The 21,683-nt window shown below is 39.0% G+C and overlaps 1 protein-coding gene and 1 long non-coding RNA gene across 2 annotated transcripts in view; one reads left to right on the plus strand and one right to left on the minus strand.

The window, feature by feature from the left end:
- The window catches only part of aacs (acetoacetyl-CoA synthetase), a 42,594-nt gene extending 20,921 nt beyond the window's left edge, over positions 1–21,673 (minus strand). The window contains exons 1-10 of the mRNA XM_032515286.1: positions 21,347–21,673; positions 20,240–20,343; positions 18,202–18,322; positions 16,609–16,722; positions 11,582–11,679; positions 10,497–10,611; positions 9,801–9,882; positions 8,973–9,126; positions 6,147–6,227; positions 4,926–5,050 (exon numbers count right to left, since the gene is read on the minus strand). Coding sequence (XP_032371177.1) covers positions 4,926–5,050; positions 6,147–6,227; positions 8,973–9,126; positions 9,801–9,882; positions 10,497–10,611; positions 11,582–11,679; positions 16,609–16,722; positions 18,202–18,322; positions 20,240–20,343; positions 21,347–21,500 — 1,148 coding nt within the window. The 5' untranslated portion in view covers positions 21,501–21,673. The remainder of the gene's footprint in view (positions 1–4,925; positions 5,051–6,146; positions 6,228–8,972; positions 9,127–9,800; positions 9,883–10,496; positions 10,612–11,581; positions 11,680–16,608; positions 16,723–18,201; positions 18,323–20,239; positions 20,344–21,346) is intronic.
- On the plus strand, positions 2,767–9,390 carry LOC116689030 (uncharacterized). The gene is made up of 3 exons (XR_004331912.1): positions 2,767–2,776; positions 3,691–3,694; positions 9,219–9,390. It is a non-coding gene; the product is annotated as an uncharacterized LOC116689030 (long non-coding RNA).
- Positions 21,674–21,683: the final 10 nt, after the last annotated feature.

Here is a 21,683-nt window from a genome sequence, read left to right on the forward strand (position 1 = left end):
GAAATATGGAGAGGCGCATGTAACAGTACGGACTAATAGCCAAATGCCCCTGAAAAACTCTGGGCTTCTAGCCTGGATACAAAACCTTCTGTAAGGGATAGGAAGACAACAAAGACATCAACAGAACGGGGCCACTGTTAGCTTTTAGCTGCAAAAGACAGTATGTTTCTACTAGTTATTTTATTAAGTTACAAAGTTATGAATCAGAAGTGCCGTTCGACATTGCTTTCAAGTCTTTTGCTGATGACATTTAATTTAACCAAGATATGGTATGATATATGTTTGGTAGCTTCGTACTGAAAATTTGTTTGGTTGTCAAATGTGCATATGTTAACGTAGCAAAATTCTTTATACAAATTTTTGTCAGGGTCATCTGGAGATGCTACAAACCAGGTTTCGTGCAGATCTGTCGCACGGCCTAGGACCAGTTTGAAAAAGTAGGTTTTGCGCTTAGCGCAATATTGCAAAATAAGATGTAAGCAGAAATGGGCATGGCCTATATTAGGTGACTCAACTTGATCCAGTGAACACGTAGATATAACGATTTTTAATGTGTGATGTATAGTGTGGGAGTTATAGGCAAAAACACGTTTGACATCATTGTAGCGCCACCTAGTGGTCCACATGTGTAATATTTGGTAAATCAGGTCAGCGACCCATTGTACATCTACCTTGTTAATTTCAAGTATTTAATTTTAGTTTAAGTGGTTAATCCAAACGTAGGCCCATAGGCCGCGCCCACTTGAACCAATCAGTACCCCACTGTAAGGACCGCCTCAGGAGTGGGCCTCGATGGTACCCACCAGATTTTCGTGAAATTTGTTTTAGCACCTCAGAGGCTCATAACAAGGAATATTCTAATATTCTCATTTACTTTGGCCAAGACATGGCAGAGTTGGTGATTTCATACTTAGCTACACAAATTTGTTTGCGCATAATATGCGCAGTTTTTATTCTATAAAAAAATCTTTTTACAACTTTTTGTCAGGTCAGTCAGATGCTACATGCCAAGTTTTGTGCAGATTAATCACACAGTCTAGGAGGAGTTTGAAAAAGTTTGTTTTCAATAAATCGCGAATTTTTCACGAAAAAAAGTCTAGGCGGAAATGGGCTTGGCCTATATCACGAGATCCAGTTGGATCCAGGGAACGCATGGATATATGGTTTTTAAATTTCCGATCCGGTTTGGGAGTTATAGGGCCAAACGCGGTATTTTTTACTGCTACAGCGCCACCTAGTGGTAGAAGTAGGTCAATTTTTGCACCTGAGGTCTTTGCGGAGTTTTGGACCAGTCCTGAAAATGGCACACAGCCACCATGTACGGTTTAGGTGAAGTTGCTATTGAGAAAAAAAGGTTTGAACCCGCGAATAGCCGCTTGCGGCTATATTTTTTGTTTTTGTTTTTACAGTAATTCATAATGCTGCACGTAGTACTTTAAACAAGCATGGTCATTGTTCAGTCTGTGAGTAAATTATCTGTTTTTAAAGATTTGATCAAGAATTACATCTCCAGTTTATAACATTTAGAAAATAGAAGACAAGAGGATATTTCAAATAATTATGCCCATGTGTCTAAAACTGTAACTTAGCTGGCAAGATGCAATCTGGTAAAGTGCACCTTTGAGATTTTTGCTTTCACAAAATACAACCTTTCTATAGTTGGTGCAAAAGTATATAGGAGGGATCTTTTCTGACATCTCAGCTCAACACATAATGGTCAAAAGATGGACAAGACAAGAAGATCCTCAGAGAAAACAGAGAGACTTCCAAAGTCCCATTCATACATAAAACCTGTCACAAGTATAAATGTTGTAACCTTTTACATGCTTTATCCAGGAATGCTGTCTCAATAAATCTCCGTTTCCTACATGGCACAGGCAGGGGAAGTTGTCAGAGAATTTAGACACTAGGCAGCATACAATAAAGTGAACATGACATCAATGTTACTGGTAAAAACAGTATGACACCTTACTATAATACATGTTGCGACATTTTTTCTTCCTAAAGGGTTAAGGCTCTGTTTTAAAGATACTTCATTTAAAATTAATATGTAATAAGATTGTACCTGAATAACATCTACAGTGGCTCAAATTAGTTAGCAGATTCTCAATCAGTAATAAAGCAATGAGAACTACAATAGTATTCTAACCTTGTTCACTCTATTTTTTCATTTAAATAATTTTCGGGCAAACAAGCACTGAGCTTAAAAGACTAAAACATCTATGGCATAAAAAGCTACTACCAACCAAACGTTGTGGTTAACCAACCATACAGCATTAGAAGTGGGCACAGTCCCTACTCTACCAGTTATTTTACCAGGGTACCAATCATCATTATAAGATTCTAATTAGGGTTGGGCATCGATTGGATTTGAATTCCCACTACTATCCCAAATGTGTCACATTTTTCTCCCCATTACACCCTTCCTTGCTGAAGCCAATCCCTGCAGCACTGAATTCCCAGCTCCGGGCGCTGTAGCACTCTCACTCTCCTTGATGGTCCCATCACTCCCATGTCATTTCCCTTCTGAATTACGGTCAAACGTTCTATTTGCTACAACCAAGCATGTTGCCAATCCACATAGAGACCGTTTTAGATTGATCAAGGTTCCCGGTCTGTCTGTGAGCTTCTCTACTGCTGCTGACTGAAAGCTGACACGGCAAGAGATGTTTATGAAAGATGGGAGTCAGTGTGGATTTGGATGACAGAACACCGAACCATTTGAATACTGAATTGGACATTGGCTACGGTCAATGCTTGAAGCATTAACCATGACGTTTTAAAGTGAGGTTAACAGTAAATCAGTTAACCGCTGCATCCCTAGATAGCACCCACTATTGATATTTCCATTGACTTTGTATGCAATTGTGCCACTCCTTAAAATTTGCAGTGTGCTCCGTCGGACCTTAGTCAGAGTTGTCTTCTTTTTGGTAACGGAATGTGTGTGCAGGAAAAAGGTTAGGTATATATTTTGAGTGAAATTTTGGTCTAGAATTATACCCTGAATTGAACAAAATTATTGACGGGTTAGGGCTTAATAGAAACTAAATAATAACCAAGCTCACACACTCACTATTTACTGTTTTCAGACGTAGACAGAAGTAAACAATGGAACACATAATATTTGAACCAATTAATTGCTTGCCAGCACACATCCACTCACACACTATTGTCTTTGACCATTTCCTCTTTTTTCTTGCTGTCTTCAAAAGACAATAGAAAATCAATACTGGGTTTAGCCCCTGCTGTTAATGGTGGGGATAGTGGTGATGGTGGTGGGGGGGGAAGAGGGTATCTGGAATGATGAAAAGGAGTTATGGGTTATCTAATCATAGTGTCTAATCATAGTATCAAGGGACTCAACTCTCCTCCAAATCTGTTCTCAACATTGATCAAACCCATTGTTATCCCTGTAATTGTGTAACCTCAAAATACATTTCTAATGCAAATATAGAGTTGCTCAGGAAAAGGGAAAATGTTTTTCAAAGATGGAATCAGACAACATGTAATCCCTTCTCTTAATATGTGATGTCCACATTGTGTCATCTTATAGTATCAACAGTCACTGGACTAGATGGTAAACTTTAGGTTTCAGCTGTCTTTGCTGGCTTGCAGTTTGACCTGGGTTTTGGGTTCATCGGAATTCACAACAACTCTGTCAATCTCAATAACCTAAATCTAACTGCTCAGCTGAGTACAACACATCAGTGGACTTTCAAAATAACAGTGGGGCAACTCATCTGTGGTAATCAATAAGAATGTTTGGTGTGTCTTTTGTATGTTTGAACTTTGAGAGTGATTTCTTTTAAAGTTTTGTGAAACTTTAAAAAAAAACTTCAAAAATTATATTTTTTTAATTATATCTTCTCATTTAGATAAGGATTAATAAATTATTGTTAACTGTATGATCAGTTGCTGGGGGTCTCCGTTCTTGATGCACATTATAACCGTCAGAAATCTTTATTCATGGGTCTGCTCTTGTGTGTGTGCAAGTTGTCAATTAGGCAAACACATTATCAATTCTGAGGTTGAAAACAAACTCTCTAAGGAAAACCTTACCCTTTGCTTGTGCTCTCTTCCTCACTCTGTCTGTATATCCAAATCCTTCTTGCTCTGCTATTTCCCCCCCAAAATAGATGTATTAAAATGAAATGTAATGGTTGTTGTCAGTTGCATCATTTGTGTTGAAAATGCAACGTGGGTAGGGCTGCCCACTCAATTGAGGCTACAGAAGGCATTGGTTAAAATCTGTGGAGAAATTGTGTTTATATGTTTTCCCGATGTTTCATAAGCCCCTTTCCCACTGGCCCAAAAACCCACTAACACCCACTAACATCTGGTTTTTGTCTTTAGGGGGAAAGAGGGCAATGACTCTGTAGTAGTCCCGGGTAGTTTTCAGCTCCAGCTCGGTTTCGGCAGTGATGGAAACATGACACCTGGGTGGAAATGCTAATTTAGCCACTTTTCCAGCGCGATGCTATGCCACTAGTCGGTAACTTTTGCGACTCTTTGTCATTTCAGCCAAAAATGTTGTCCGCTTGAACATCGTTCCAAAATATTGGCAGCAAGTTTGAAAGAGAGAATGAATAGGTAACAAATATCCAAAAGAAGTAACCCCTGTAACATTTCCACTGGCCTCCATGCTGCTTTTTAGTGTTTAATAACCCTGTTTTCCAGCACGTTGTGATGTCAAATGTGACAGACCAGAAAAAAACAGAAAGTATATCATCAAACTTTAGCGTGTTTTTCCACATTTAACAAATAAATATATACATGCTAATTTTGGTAGAAAATGGGTAATAGAAAAACCTTATCTAAATATTAAAAGAAATTGTGACAAAACCCTCCATAACAAAAGGAAGATTTCCAAAGGGCCATTTTGATTTGTGTGTGTGTGTGTGTGTGTGTGTGTGTGGCTAACTTACCCCAGCTGGTCTGTCAGGTTCCACAGTACATTGGGCGTGGGCATTAGTGGTGAACCGTCATACAGAACCACTGAGGCTCCCACTGCCAGAGCGGACACCAGCCAGTTCCACATCATCCAGCCAGTCTAAAAACAGGTAGAACACACGCATAGATAAAACACAGCAGTTGGTTATTCTGGAATAAACACTCGTTTCTCATCAACATGGATAACAGGTAGCAAAATGGACAACTCCTGCAGACTGTGATTTATGTATCTGTTTTGTCGCCATGCTGAGCTACTGCTGTGGCATCATCCCCAATACATGTGCATATTAATGGTAACGTTAGCTCTACAGACAATTGTCAGCAGACAGGATACATGTGTATACTGCATGAGGCACGTACACAATTCCAATTAGCAGTTAAACAATTAGCCAATGAATCAATTAGTCGATTCACATAAAATGAATCAACAATTCTGTTAATCAAGTAATCACTGAGGTCATTTATCATGCATAAATGACAAATATTCACTGAGTCTGGGTTCTGAAATGTGAGGACTTGCAACCTTTCTCTTGTATCATTGTAAATTGAATACCATTGGGTTGGACTGTTGGTCAGGCAATAAAAAAGAAATGTGTCGATGCGATGGTAGGCTCTGAAAACCTGTACTAGTCATACTTCAAAAATGGTCTGCCATCATATACAATAAACTCCTGATTAATTTAACAAAATTGACAGATTAATTGATCTTAAATTATTTAGCAGTTTCAGCAGAAATCTCGACAACTCTAAATAGGCAGACATTCAGTTGCAGGTTGACTAAACAGATGTAAGTGTGCCAATTATATTTTCCAAATAGGAGCTACTTAATCACAATAATCTTAAAACATCCTTGTACGATACCACTGCTGCCTAACAGAATCAATTTGTACATCAAGAAAATATGCGCTCATCTCTTTGTTTAATCAACATAAAATGATGTCCCTCAATGTTTAACATAATGAAAAAAATAAGATACATTGCACAGATCTCACCTTCAGCACTCAATGCTGCTCATTAGACAATATCTGTGCGTGTGCCTTTGTAACCAGGCTCATGATTAAAAATATTGCACATAACCTCACATTCTACCTCTTCTGATAAGTGAGATAAGACAACAAGAAAGCTGTGGAAAGTTTTCCCAGACATTGTGGTACTATAAGCATGTCATTTCTATTGTGAAACAAATGTGGACCTACCGTGGTGTAGTAAATGATGACATCACTGCTGGTCATATTGCCATGGAGAATGTGTTCTTTCAAGTGTTGGATGAGCGTGCCCTAAAAAGACCGAAAGACAAAGCAAGACAATTCATTTTACAATTCATTTTAAGATTTTGAAACCTGCATATTTACAGGCTGTAAATAAAATACTCCCTCTTCCAATTATAACAATATATGTTCTAAAACCCCATTCTCAGTTAAAAAAATATAAAATATGCTTTAGACCAGGACTAATACACAAGCATTTCTTTCAACAATCACAGTTGGGTAGGTTATTATTTGCTGGTGGTGAGAATAAACTGTATGAGTGTGTGTGACTGGGAGTGTTTTAGTTTTTAGCCTATGTGTATGTTCTTGTTCACATAAACAGGTTCTGTGTGTGTGTGTGTGTGTGTGTGTGTGTGTGTGTGTGTGTGTGTGTGTGTGTGTGTGTGTGTGTGTGTGTGTGTGTGTCTTCTTTGGCAGGACTCAGCTGCCATTCCCGTCCTTTGGTGCATGCCATCTTGCTACTGACAGCATGTTAACAGAACCGTAACAAAGCAGAAAGCGCAACAGTGCCGGGGCTAATTGGCAGAGCCAGAGAGGACTGCCAGCGTCGCAATACGAAATATTTTCACCAACCCATTACTGTCTAATTATCGGCAGCATGGGGAGAAGGAAGGTGCACAAAAACAGAGACAGAGAGGAAGATAATAATAGACAGAAAAAAAAGGGGGCTGGATGAAAGAAGAAGTAAATCAGGGGGGAAAATTAGATATCCTAATTAGATAATCTAAAAAAGGGAGGACTAAGCGAAAGCAAATTGAAAATACATGCAAGTTAAGGATAGCAAAGCCAATGTGAAAGAAGGTGGGATGATGAAGCAAAAAAAGAAAACAGAGAAAAACAGAGAAAGGAAAAATAAGTGTGTCAGAGAGGGAGAATGTTTTGTGAAAATATGTACCGGTAAATGCATTTTTTTAAAGTGTTAACCCGTTTTGAATGTTGAGTGTTTCAGCCTTCAAAGTGCAGTGGTCCTTTGAAAATCAAACATTCATCTGACACTCTCCCTCACTCAGACCTGGTTTGTAGCAGGAAGAAAATGTCATCCACAAGCTCTCCTGACAGCAAATAACCTTTTAAGGATCTGCTGATGGAGGTTTGCTGCCATCTTGTGGAGGGAAATGTTATATAAACCCAAATGACAGCCATACACTACGACTGTGACGCTGGTCAAGTTATTTGTATAATTTGATTCAAAAGATTAAATTGTTTTTAAACGCACTCTAAAATACAAGTGTGATATAATTTGTATTAAGGCATGAAAGAAAACTCTTTTGAATGGCAAGTTCAGTTTCAAAGCCCTTCCAGATGGTTCTCTGGACTAAAGTTATTTGCATGTACACTCATTTGTCATTGTTTTGGATTGTTGCAAAAATAATAAGCACATGCAAAATTTAAGCATATCGGCAGCTTCCATGTTGATAAGAACAATACAAACTTGTAAAATATACCTTTTCAAAGTACATTTAGAACAGATGCAAACTGTGTGATTAACTTTTGATGAATTGCAAGTTAACTATGGATAATCATGCTATTAAACCAGATAAAAAATTTAAATTGATTAATAGCCCTAGTTTTTACATTTTCAATAAGTACAAATGTTATTTCTGGCGTTGTTATGATCATTACATTACTGGGTGCTAGAACGGGAGTGGGTAATCTGGAGAATATTAAATATCACAACATTTTAGTCCATATACATAAATATCGATATTGCGACAATATTGTAGGGTTGACTATTGGTGCTTTCACAAAACGTTTACACAATTAGATTTTTGATAAATAATCAGTAATAATGACTAAGTGGGTAAAGTCTAGTACATTAAGTGACATCACTTAACTGTAATGTAGCCTTTAAAACCAGAAAAGACAACATTTATGTCATATAACAATATCCAAAATCTAAGACTAAAGTTTCATGTTACGATTCCGATATAATATCAATATACTGCTCATCCCTATGCTACAGGGATCATATTTTCGTGATCAAAAGATCTAGGCAAGATACTAAATGGACCTTTTGGTGAAGGATTGCAAACTGCAAAGGTCAATAATTAATTTTTAACCTTAGCTTTAAAAATCCCTGAAGTGTTCAGAACAAAATGAACATTTGATCATTTATAATGCCATAAGAACACGGCAAACTCTATCTGATATCAAGATATATGATTGAAAGCTCCAAAACAGCTAATAAACGAATGTTGAGGTGAGATTTTCTTTACTTTAGAATTAAGGTTATTACCTAAAATTTCAAATGCTTTCACCCCCTCTACTTTTCTTGTCTTTACTATTTTTCTTAAAAACTCTGGCCTTATTGAGAAGATTCCCTCCTTTCCAAATCGTTCATATGTGTATTATAATAAATGGTGTGCACTGAATGGCAAACTGTACATGTGGGCCAACTCAGAAGAGCTTTGCAAACAGATGTGACCAGCGTGTGCTAATCTGTGTGTGAGAGACAGCTGCGGCCCGTCTAACCCTTGTGGAGCAGTAAGACAAAATGTCCAACAAAAATGGAAACAGAAGTGTCATTTTGTTTTGAATTGTAAATGGGTCTCTTATTCCAAATGTTTAACAAAACGTAATAAATAACATGTTATACAAAAGCACAAACAAGAATACAGGACAACCCAAGGGTCAGCTAGTGAGATGCAACATTTCTCCTATTATTGATAAAATGATCAGCACTGTCAAAGCACTCAACAAAGAGAGGGAGGAGTGTTCCATATTTATGATGTTATTTGACAATATTTTTCTTACCCCAGCAGAGTGGACCATACATTTAGGAGCTCCAGTGGTGCCAGAAGAGTACATGATGAACAGAGGATGACTGAATGGAAGCTGCTCAAACTCCAGCTGCGGAAACTGGTCGGCCTCACCAAGGCCAGTAGCCAAGAAATCATCTATAAATACACTGCCAAGATAAATGAACAGAGAGAAAAAAAACAAAAAACTGATACAATATACTGTATAAATAAGTGAATGTATCTCTTACCGGCTCTAAAGCCCTATTCGTACGGGGTTAGTATCATCTGGGGACCTCGTGTGATTTAGAAATCTCCCCCTCCACATCTGAGTTTCGTGTGGCGCACTCGCAAAGGATAAGCAAAGCACGCTTTTACACAAATGTAATGACATATCTGTACCCAGAGAGTTGAACACCCGGTGGAGCGCGGAAGACGGCCAGGGTGAGGCCGTATCTTTTTTGGGCCAGGCCCAGTAGAGGCTACCAGACGCTCATACCCTATCCTCGCCACCGCGGCAGAAACCACACAGCATCAGCGTCAGCCCTCGGACAAAGCCTCAGGGAGCGCGTCAACTCGGGGACGGAGGTCTCCGGTCAACCAGTGGTCCACACTAGGTTGGTTATAAAAAGGCAGCGTCCACAGCCCCCCACGATCCCATATCCGTCTTTGCAAGAGGGAGTTTTTACTTGTCAAATTACAGACATGGCCGTAATTATTACAAATGACCAGATGTCACCAGGTAATACTAATCCCGTGTGAATACGGCTTTAGTCATTTGAAAAAATCTGTTTCAGTTTTTCAGTTTTAAAACTTCAGTGTAGTTCCATCCACAGACACCCACCTGTTGGGGATCTTGGAGAGGTCAGTCTCATGTTTCGAGCGAGCGTAGGGAATCACCACTATTTTCTGCAAGTCAGGCAGACCTACAGAGAGACAGAGGGAGAGGCTGATGCTTTGTTTGTATCTTTACTCTATAACCTTCTGAAAAGAAAAAAGATTCAGATATAGGAGCTGAGCTTAAGTGTGAATTTCAGGCCTATGTGTAGTGTGTTCTAACAATTGTAATTTAGTTTACACACTGGAGATCAATTCAAAAGTACAAATTATTTTAACAAATGTATGAACATATTACACAGTTGGGTTCTTTAAGGAAGATATTATTTTTTTGTGAGGGGCCCAATCATGCTTCATAACTCTCTGGACACTCTTGTGGTAGCAGATGAAAAGATCCTACTTCATACTTTACATCTTCTTTTTTATTCTTCCAACAATTTAACTTTAAACACTTTTAAAACCCAGTAGAGCTCCATTTTACTCTACTGGCCTTTACCCTTTCTACATGTTAGCAGAATGTCCTTCTAAGTTTTAATTTCTATAAAAGACCAAGTCATCTAGATATATACAAAAATAACATGTTGCACAGTATGACTGTGTCTGTACATACTCTGTCACTTCAGCAGGTTTTCCCACACACATTAGTTAGTTAAACCAAAACAAATTAATAATGTATGGTCAGACACATTATGTGGTTGCCGACCTTTGACAACACTGGTCAGCTTCTCCATGTGGTCATGTGTTTTGCCATTGTAAACCACAGCGGCAACAGAGAAGATCAGCTTGGGCTGGATTTGAGAAAACCTGTCAAGGACACCCTGAGACCAAAAAAAAAAAAGAGAAAGAGGGTTAAAACCACAAAACACTGGAGTAAGTAGACAGGAAAGGCACATCAAAATAAAAGCCATTCTTTACTGCAGTAATAACAGTAAATGTATGCCCTGAATTGAACAACTTTAACTCGCCAACATAATTTGTCTTTAAGGACAGATAACACCATTACAGGAGTAAATTAGTGTTAGCAGAGAATGAAGGAAGCTATGGCAGAGAACAATGTTATTTAGATGGATGAGATGAGCACAAGACCAGACACATGAGGAATTTAATGAATACCTTTATCTTGTGAGTCTACATTACTACCATTCCTATTCCTATTTAATGCCTAAACAGGACATGTATAGTCAAATTACTTCCTACAAAAGAATGAAAAAAACAAAACGTTTTTATTGTAAGTGTAGTTCTCTGGTCTGCCAGACGGGGCAGTAGCACACCAGAAACAAAAAGCAAAGACCATGGAGGAAAGAGCTACTGTCTGATGAAGCTGATTACACGCTCACTCACACAGGCTAGGCTGCCAGACAGACCTGCTACTCCTTTTCCTCTTCATGTTTATATTTGTTTGCATATGCTAGTCTGTTTTGCTACAAACATGAATCCCCTAAAAGAATACATCTTTATCTTTGATAAAAGACCATTAACCCGGTACAGTTCAGTACTGTAAATGGAGGCATGAGCTCTGCCAGGATTAAGAGATAAAGATTGCCACTATAGCACTAGTACTCAGAATAAAGTTCACAAAAAAGACACATGCTGTGTCTAAAGATTCAATACGTTTGGTTTAGTTCATTTGTATGTGGAAAATAAACCTGATATTAGGTTCTCAAAGCGCCCCTGTGTGGGAAACTGTTTCTATTATAACTTAAAGTTTCAATGACTAAATACAATGAAAAAATATTTGTAAATAAAGAAATACAGTAAAAGCCACAAACACTATAAAACAGCCCTTACGTTGACTCCAAAGTCGACAGAGGTGGAGCTCCAAATGGCTCCAATGCTGGCTGCTGCTAACATGGCCTCCACTGCATGGATACCATTGGGCAGGTAGCCTAAAGGGGGAGAGGGGAGGTAGAAATCCAAATGAATTATTTCATTAAAAACAGCTATAATTGTTGGTAGGGCTGGGTATCGTTTGAAAACTTTTTTCGAGACCAATTTTATTAAACAAAAAGAAATTACAACATTACTGCGCAAAATCTTTTTTATTTACAGTATGCTTCAGCTCTTACTACGTGAGCCCTGTCTCTGTGCAACAGAGAGTTTTTCCTGCATGTCTCTGCGACGTGTAATGTTAGACAGCCAATCACAAACACTAGATTAGCTTGTTAGAAACACGCTGCATGTTACTTGGCTCCCTGACGCTGATAAGATTGATTCCTTAGGTATTGAAATTGGGTATTGAATGAGGAGGCATTTTTTGATACTTCAGAGGCAATTCGGTTGGTGCCTAAAAAGTATTGAATTCAGTACCCAGCCCTAGATGTTATGGGGTTTAAAAAAATCACGTGATATGATTCTGAAGGCATCATGTGTGACAAGAACCTAGACATTTGAGATAAAATAAAGCAATGCAGTTTAGTCAGTATCTACAGAAATTAAAGTACAGTATAGTACATTATAGTAGAAGAAAAGTCAAGTCAGGAAATTGTTTGTTAGATTCATCTAAGTTATGTGATATATAGCAGTAGTAAAATAAGAGCAATTGGATGTGTTATATAGTCTTATAAATGAATGGTACCACATAGTGGGGCACCTCACTGAGAAAATAGAGGAAGAAGACAAAGAGAGAGGAGGGAAGAGAAAGAGCCGCAAAGATATTGAGCAGAAATAATCTGGATAAAAGGAGGAGAGAGAAAAATGAGAATGTTAATAGAGAGAGGGGAGTTGAAGAGTTGGAGAGAGGTGACGAATATCAACCAGGGCAGTGAGAATATTTCATTCTTAACAAGCAGGGCTGAGATCATTACGGCTGTCTTGCTGTGAAATACTCCTTGATCAATAAAGGAAATGGTGCCCAAGGACAACACAAGTCTTTTCACTGGACGGAGTCAGACAATCAGAAAGACAGCGAGAGAGAGAAAGAGAGATGTTAACAACTGTACCATAGAAAAAAAAAGAACACCAAATAGGAGTGCATACATTTTTACATGTTCACTTAGCACAGTATCAGTATAGACAATTTCCATCTCAATGTAATACTATCACACCTCTCGTAATCACTGGATTTTAATATTATACACTTTATCTGTTCTATCTATCTTAATTTTGACTTAAAGGTTTTCATTTTCATGGTAAATGTTGATCGGTTCCAAACATCGGTTATCAGTTTCATTAACTACTAATAATGGGTATTGGCATTGAAAAATCCGTATTGGTCAATCCCTAAACTAAACTGAATGTATTGCATTCAAATGTAATTAATAAAGGTTTTAGTTTAAAAGACAAGAATAAAATTGTTATGGAAAAACTAAATGACATAAAGTAAATTATTTAATTGCTAAAATGCATCTAATCTAGCATGATAAAACAATAAAACAGCCGATGGTTCCAGCAAAGCACTCTGGTCTAAGGCTAAAGGCAACCGTACTGTCACTTCCTATGAATCATGACTAATCAGGATTTTATTGGTTGCTATGCTGACTCCTGCTGTAACCAGGAAGCTGATCCTGGCTGGATGACATTTCGGGCTGACAGATCACCATCCTGCTACTCCGGCTCTACAGACACTCACATAAATCATTATCCTCTCACACTGGACCAGGATAAATAGCGTCACAGATCATAATTTCACTACTACACCTTGCCTGACTGCTTCTGCGGCTGCTGTTATGAATCACTATCTTGCTATGCTGGAACAACACTGCTTACACGTCAAAGGAACACACTCCTGCTCCTATCTCATTAATCATACATACTGCTATAAGACATTTCAGGTTTGTTGATAAAAACTGAATGAAAGTCAACGTGCCTTTCAGGATGTTAATGGCTACTTTGCTGTTACACCACTTCTTTGCCTCTTCGCTATAGTTCAATTTAATATAAATCAAATGTATTTTCACAGTGCTATTGTTCTACAGATTTTTAGACTTTTTATCCCACCAATTTATGAAACGTACATTCATTTCAATGACTCAAAAAGTAGCAGTAGAAGCAGAAAAACTGAATTTGTTGGATTCTTCCCATTAGAATTTTAATTTTAGTCATGTGAGTTGAGCAGTAACTGGACAATGGTTACAAAAACAAAAATGTGACCTAGGGACCAGTGGTTTGAAATCCCTAACAAGAAACTTGTGTGACCTGCATCCTTCATGGACAATTTCTGTGAACATGCCCTGAAGGATAGCTCCTAACCCCGTTAGGCTACTCTGTGGTAAACTTTGATTATACCAAGCAGTATAAATGGTTTTGAAATGAATAAAGTTCTTACACAAAGGCTTTTTAAAGATGCCCTGAGGAGTTCTTGTTATAGTGTTACTCACCAAAACACATTGTGTTTATCCTTCAGTGCCTTTTCTTCCTCATAAACATTTGCAATTTTCTTCTTCATTTTAGAGCGGATTTGAATTGCTATTTTTATTCTCAATTCTTGTCATTTTGGTGATGGTGAGTTTCCTTTGGGGCTGGCTAAAACCTTTTTGGGGGGGCTCCAAAAAGATTCCTCTAAGCAGGAAAACCCCTGTAGTTGGTTTGGCAATACTGTATGAATGTAATGCAAGGAATATTGAGGAGAGGAGAGGAGAAGAGAGGAGAGGAGAGGAGAGGAGATTTAACCAGAGATGACTGACTAGTATTTCAGTCTTGATCCTAGTCTAAGATCTGCACTTAGATGTTCCAGTATAATGTGATCGGATAGTTGCTAAATCTCTGGGTGGAGTCAGTTTAAGTGTTGTCTTTAAAATGCCAGTGAAGTTGAAATTCAACTCCTGTAATTTCTGTAATTAAAACCATTTTTATTTTGTTTGTTACGTACTATTTTACGTGATAATGCTGCTTTGTTTTATTTTGCTGATTTGACATTGTTATTACTGAACAGTAAAAGACTGTGGTTGCACAGTGTGTTTTTAATGACACAAAAAATAAATAAATATGAATTCCACAATAGATGAACAGTGGCCGTAAAGGCTAGCAGCCTTCATAACAGTGCGTGCGTGCGTGCGTGCGTGCGTGCGTGCGTGCGTGCGTGCGTGCGTGCGTACATGTGCTGGGTGGGCTCTTTTCCTGCTATAAAGCTTAGTTGGCTTCATCAGCTAAGTGCCTATATATCTCCTGGATTACAGACACTGACAAGACATTTAAGTTACAACCTGGGTAGGGACAAGGACATCTCCCGGCTTTAACATACAAGTGAGGTCAGGGCACACATTTAAAACCCACACACGCAGATTTGTGTTTAGATATGTGAGGAAAGTAATAGGGAGAGAGGAGAAAGCAGGCGTGAAGTAGCTGGTATCTCTCTTTCTCTCTCTCTCTCTGTAGCTACGTCTCCCTTTCTGGTCATCCCTCCAGTCGTTCTAATGAGATTCCCCCAGCGCTTAAGTCATTTAGCTAATGGATTTCTCTACCACAATATCCATCGTTCCTCGTTCCTCCTGAACACACACACACACACACACACACACACACACACACACACACACACACACACACACCCACACCACACACACACACACACACACACACACACACACACACACACACACACACACACACACATTCTCAATATGAGCTCATGAATAGCAGCCATCTTTTTGAACATGATGGATGATGGAACATGAAGTCACACATTCACATTCACGTCCCCCCCAATAACCGACCTGACTGACTGGTGTCACTAAAATGACCTGTTACTAACTGCGTGGGAGACTTTTTGTTACATTATACTTATTTTAATTCTTGTAAATGATTAATATTTAAGATTACTGTTGCGGCAGTACAACCCGTAGAATATATGTATTATAAATTTATGAGAGAGATGTGAACCTAACTACTGTGAATAGTAATCAGACTAGATTTGTGCTCACAATGAATTTCATTACAAATTTGACCAAACTGCAAAATGTGGAGGTTTCTGACACCCTTTAAAATAGCTGAATGAAACAAACTAATAAAACTGCACTTGTATGGTTAACAATTGTATGTATGGGTATGTATTTTCAAAATCTAAAAACCTCTTAAGGCCACCAAACCTATTTTTTTCTTTCTTCAAGGAGTCTGGTCAACGAATAGCTCAACTTCAAAAGTCTTCTGGCTTTTGTTTGACAACCCTTAAGTAACTAAACCTAGCTGAGCAGCGCTAACTGCTCTGTATGCTACGGAGGTGGAGCAGATAATCTTTTAGCATTTGACACTTGTTGTTTTCAAAATATGTTCTGTTCACAAATTGGGGTGAGGAACTGTACAATAAAATGCATTGAAGTAGTTATGGTGCTACTAGGTTTGCGGTTGTATACATTTGCAGATCTGGATGAATGTACTGTACAGCGGGGCACTGCAGAGAAACATGCGTCCTCAGCCATTCCTCCTTGTACAAATATGGACTTTGAAAAAATAAATAGTGACTTTCAGAAAGAGCTGCAACGATTGCCAAGACAGCCAGCCCTCCTTACCAGCGAGCTCAAACACACAGACAGAGCTACAGCAACGGAGCCCACGTTCAACTCATGCTGTAACAAGTTTTAAATACGAAATAAGGGAGAAGAAAGGAGAGGATGAAGTAAATAAGAAAAAAAAAGACAAAGGGAAAAAAGGAAACACGTCAGGAGGAGAGCAATTGATCTATCTAGCAACTAAGTTGGTTTAGGGCTGAACGATATTGTGTTTTAGCATCAATATTGCGATGTGTGCATGCGCGATAGTCAGCTAATCAGGACGTTGCTATGTTGACGCTAATCCTTTTTTGCTGCTTGATAGAAAAGTAAACTTTCATCATTCTCCTTTTACATGATTGTTGGACAGAGAGAAATTCATCAGAGACTCACCTACAACCCTGTCTCCAGTCTGGATGCCCATCTTTCTCATGGCTGCAGCAAACAACGACACATCGCGCCTCAGCTCCCCAAACGTCACCTTCACAATCTCCTCATTTGCCTCAGCTGCAAACAGAGACACAGAAACAGAGATAAATATTTACATTTCAAAATATTGTAAACAGCTAAGGACACGTAGACTGATTGTACTACTTACACTTGATATACTTGATATAAATGCCAATAAAACCCCTGAAATTCAAATCTAAAGATCAGATAAAGAAAAACAGAGACATGGAGACATAAATAGAGAATGATAGTGGGGCAGGACCGAGCCACAGACAGGAACAGGCCTCATTGTCTCTCTAAGTAATAGTTCACTGACATTCAGAGAGGCTCCACGGCATTGTGACAACTGTACCGTCTAATAATTACATTACAGCTCCTGCAGAAGGTGGTGTGCATGTGCATGTGCGTGTGCATGTGCGTGGTCTTGTTTAACTACATTTGTGGGATCCAAAAACCAGGAGTCCAGTATACTTGTGGGGTCCGACAGCTGTGTGGGGCCAAAATGCTGGACCCCACTACTTTAAAAGGGCTTTGGGGGTTAAAACTTGGTTTTAGGATTAGGGTTAGAATTAGGTTATGGTTAGAGTGATGGTAAGGGTTGTGTGTGTGTGTGTGTGTGTGTGTGTGTGTGTGTGTGTGTGTGTGTGTGTGTGTGTGTGTGTGTGTGTGTGTGTGTGTGTGTGAAAGGCCCACTCTCCCTCATATACACAGCTAGGCAATAAAGTAGTGCCAATCCATTAGTATGTGACAGCCCTGAGAGATAGACGAGGGAGCAGCAGTTCATCTATTAACAAAGTGACGTATGCAACCTTGCGTTCACCGCTGCATCGATTCTGTGCTCAAATGCAACCTCCACTCTCCTCTTTCGTGTCTTTCTGACTCTCTCTCGGTTTAGTTCATTTACTAATAGTAAAGACAATTTTGTGACACTCAGGAGAGAAAACACCCCAACCCCTAACACAGGTACTGGTAAATCAGGGAGGGAGAGACCCACAATATGTTAAAAGTTACCATGGGAGAAACTGCAAAAACAGCAGACTGAAGAAACAGTAGCTAAGGCAAACAAACAAAAATACCATGTAAACTGAACTTGCACTGCACAGGTATGACCACTCTTGGTTGATTACTCAACTAATCCTCGTAGTTAGTTGCCTAAAATGTATTTAGTCGACTCTTTTCCAAGAAACGGATGAGCACATTTCTGTTAAACACAAAATATAAAGTGGTGCTTTTGCATAATTCTTTGTGGAAAAACTCAGTTTTACAGATCTGTCATGAAAAAGAATGATTAGTTGACAAAATAATTTGAGTGTAATTCAACAAAGAATTTGAATGTGTGTTTAGGTGTGAGGTATGTTTAATGAAGGAGAATTAAACTAGAATGAGCGCTGCGTTATGTTTTTTTTACTCAATGCAATGCATGAATTTAACACCGCCAGGAATATAGATTTGATTACTAATGGAGATCAATAAAGCCAACATTCAAGGGGCAGCACTGTGTTATTAATCAGCTGACAATACACCTAATATACTTACTTGCAGCATAAAGAGCTACTTTGTCCTGGTCTGCATGTTTGAGTAAATTCTCAGCGTAGTTGAGCCGAGCGCCTTTAAACCACTGTGGAACATCCGAGATCCGTTTGGATACATCCACCACCTGGTACACACACACACACACACACACACACACACACACACACACACACACACACACACACACACACACACACACACACACACACACACACACACACACACACACACACACACACACACACACACACACACACACACACACACACACACACACACACACACACACACACACACACACACACACACACACACACACACACACACACACACAGAGTTGTTGACCAAGAGCATGCAGTTTAAAGGTTTGGCGCTCTTGCTGGCGCAGAATTGGGGATTTAATAGCCTAGTCCTCTGTGCATCACTGTTACAAAAGGATTGATCGTCTGGTTTATTGTCTCCATGTCTTCAATCTACTGTCTGCTGGGACGGCAAACCTAATAAAGTGGATAAGTGGATAAAGAAATGTATGTAAAAAAAAATAGGGCTATAATTCTGTGTGATAATTTATGTCTTTCAATGATCCTCCAGTCAGAGCACTTAGGTCCACTGACCAGTTGCTTTTAGACTGTCCAAGATCCAGACTGAAAACCAGAGGGGACAGAGCTTTTTCAGTAGCAGGTCCTAAGCTCTGAATCATATTAGATTACTGCCTTTGCATAGAAAATGACTCCTCGCCAACTCATAGCACAACAATTAAGTTATTTAGTAATAATTACAATTCAATGGGCTTCATTCACAATTTTTTATCTCAAATCTCTGCACACGTAATGTCTCTTATCAATATTTATATGCTAACACAGATTGTGTGAGCTACTGGATACCTGTATTTCCACAGGGGGATGAATAAAGTGTCTATCTATCTACATGTGAATGAGAAAATAGAGACAGTCTGAATTAAAAATATAAACCAAACATGTGAATTGGCTGGCAAGCCAATGGGACATAACAACAACATAGGATGGATGCACACAGTGGATATGCAACCTATTGAGGCATTTCCCTCTTTCACGTAACCAGATTTACTGCCAGCTCTGAGAACACATCGCTCAAGGGGGGCTATGTTGCAACAACAAATGACAGTGCTGCTAATGAGTATAGTAATCCCAGCTTAAATTGACTAAAAGGAAGAATTTTTTAATTAAGGCAATAAGATCAATTTCCAAAAGATGATTTTTTTTTTTATTCCTCTTTTTCACCAACTTAAGCCGGGGTTCCCATACTCATGAGCAGCTCTGTATGTGTGGTGCAAATCATATAAAGCAATAATGAAATATGTTACGTCATTTGCCTTCAATCAAATCAACTTGGGTTTTGTATTGTATTTAAATAATAAACATTTTAGAAATGCAATGTAAAAATGCTGAAAATAAACTAAAAACTCTGCTGAAATATTTAATATTGTTTTGGGTTATTTAATGCTTTAAGACTAGACCATAATTCCAAAAAGGAAGTTGTGTGTATCAATAAACTCAGGGGCTAAATTTGGTTTTTACATACAAGCATTGTGGAGAAAACATGAATTCCACACAATTTGTTTGTACACGTAGATTTGATCTTAAATTGTGCATTTCATGAATGTTGCCCCATAATTGCATGTTAAAGGCCACATGTCTGTTCACAACACTCTGAACCATTTTACAGTGTTACAAAAAAGAGGTATGTATGAGTAATGACAGTGAAGAAGGTTAATGTAGGCCATAAAAATAAAGCAGACTGTCAGAGTTGAAAATCACCACCATGAAAAAAACCTCCCACAAGTGAAATGCTGGTCATTCATTGAATCTTTATGCTGAGATTTTTTTTACTCTGCCGGCCATTTCAGAACTTAAAAAACTAAGTGTTTGGCAATATTCTATTATATCTATTAGATTTTTTTATAGGATTTTGTTCATATTTTTATGGTCAGATTCCCTGGTAAAGTGCCTGTTAAATGTTGACATTGAAACCATTCTCCTTCTGGATACAAATTACCACTCACCTCCTCATATGGTTTGGAGCTGACTACTCCACAGAAGCGCCACACTTCTGCCCAGAAATCTGGGTAGCTGTCCACCGACCACTGGTACAGGTCATTGTAGTTGGCTAGAGTATAGAGAATCACTGATTTCCACAGATGTATTACAAAACATATTAACTTACAGGTGTGACTATCAGCTCTAAACATGTATGTCAAGTTGCTACAGTTCAGACTAAGAGGTACAATCAAGTACCTCTAAAGCAAAACAAGCTGAGATTTATAATGCAACCTTTGGGAGATCTGGACTACCAGACTGGAAACCACTGACATAAAGGAAAGGTTGTCCTCTCAGGCAGCTGTTTTGGTAGTTTAGCCAAAACAAATACTGTATACACTAAGATTGTTTATGCATGGTGAAAAAAAAAAGAGAAGGATTTTAGTTTAGTAAGGACCCAGAGAATTTAAAGCAAACATAGTTTTGAAAATTAACACAGGTGTTCAACTCCATTTCTTAATTTGACACAATTCACACACCAGATGATGTCGTCACTCACACCCGCTCCCATCTCTCCTCAATTACGTACACACTCTCTCTCTCTCTCTCTCTCTCTCTATTCAATAACCGACGCACCAGGTTTTTAAGCATTCCTCCAAAACGGTTGGCTTAAAACATTCTCTTGTATCGCCTGCAGCTCTGCAGGCAGTGCGTCTTCACTGCGGAGCTGGAAGTGATCCATGACAGCCAACATGAAGCAGAGCTGCGGTGTTGTAAACAGCTAATAGCAGCATCATTAATATTAATCGTATTAGTCTAGACTAATACAGACGCATTTAACACATCTCTTCAGGTATTGATACCTGAAAAGATGTGCGGATTCACTGTCTCTTCGGTATACCCATTTACGGTTGCACACCAAAGCTAGCTTGAAACATTACACTGTTAGCAGCTTCAGACAGTGAGGTAATTGAGAGTATAGCTTCCATACGGACGTAAAGACAGCTGCGGAGATGTACAGCTTCGCAGGCTTCGCAGGCGCAATGACACCCGACATGTCTTCATTGCAACACAGCTCTTTGTCTGTCTCTCTGTCTGGGTCCTGACTGTCTTCCTTCCTCCTCTCTACTCACCCAGATTAAGACCGTAGTCAGTGTTGACCTGTATCCTAAACTTGTCCATATGTGTGTTCCTCTTGGAGTCCGGGTACCACAACACCTTGCTCTCCATATCCATAATTTTTTCGCTCTTCCCTTCCGTGTCTTTAGACATGTTTGTCGCGTCCATTTGTCGGCTGCCAAACACCGGTTAGAGCGAGCGCCTTTCTGAAGCAAACTGTCCCTGAGGAGAGGGATCTTGTTGAATTAAATTACCGGCTAGCGACTTAGTTTCAATGGCTTGGGAATTACAGTGCGCGGCAGTTAGCTCTGTCAAAGGCAGGCGTGGGGCTGCCAAGGAAAACTGACAGAC

The sequence above is a fragment of the Etheostoma spectabile genome, chromosome 5, assembly GCF_008692095.1.
Source record: "Etheostoma spectabile isolate EspeVRDwgs_2016 chromosome 5, UIUC_Espe_1.0, whole genome shotgun sequence".
Taxonomy (NCBI): Eukaryota; Metazoa; Chordata; class Actinopteri; order Perciformes; family Percidae; genus Etheostoma; species Etheostoma spectabile.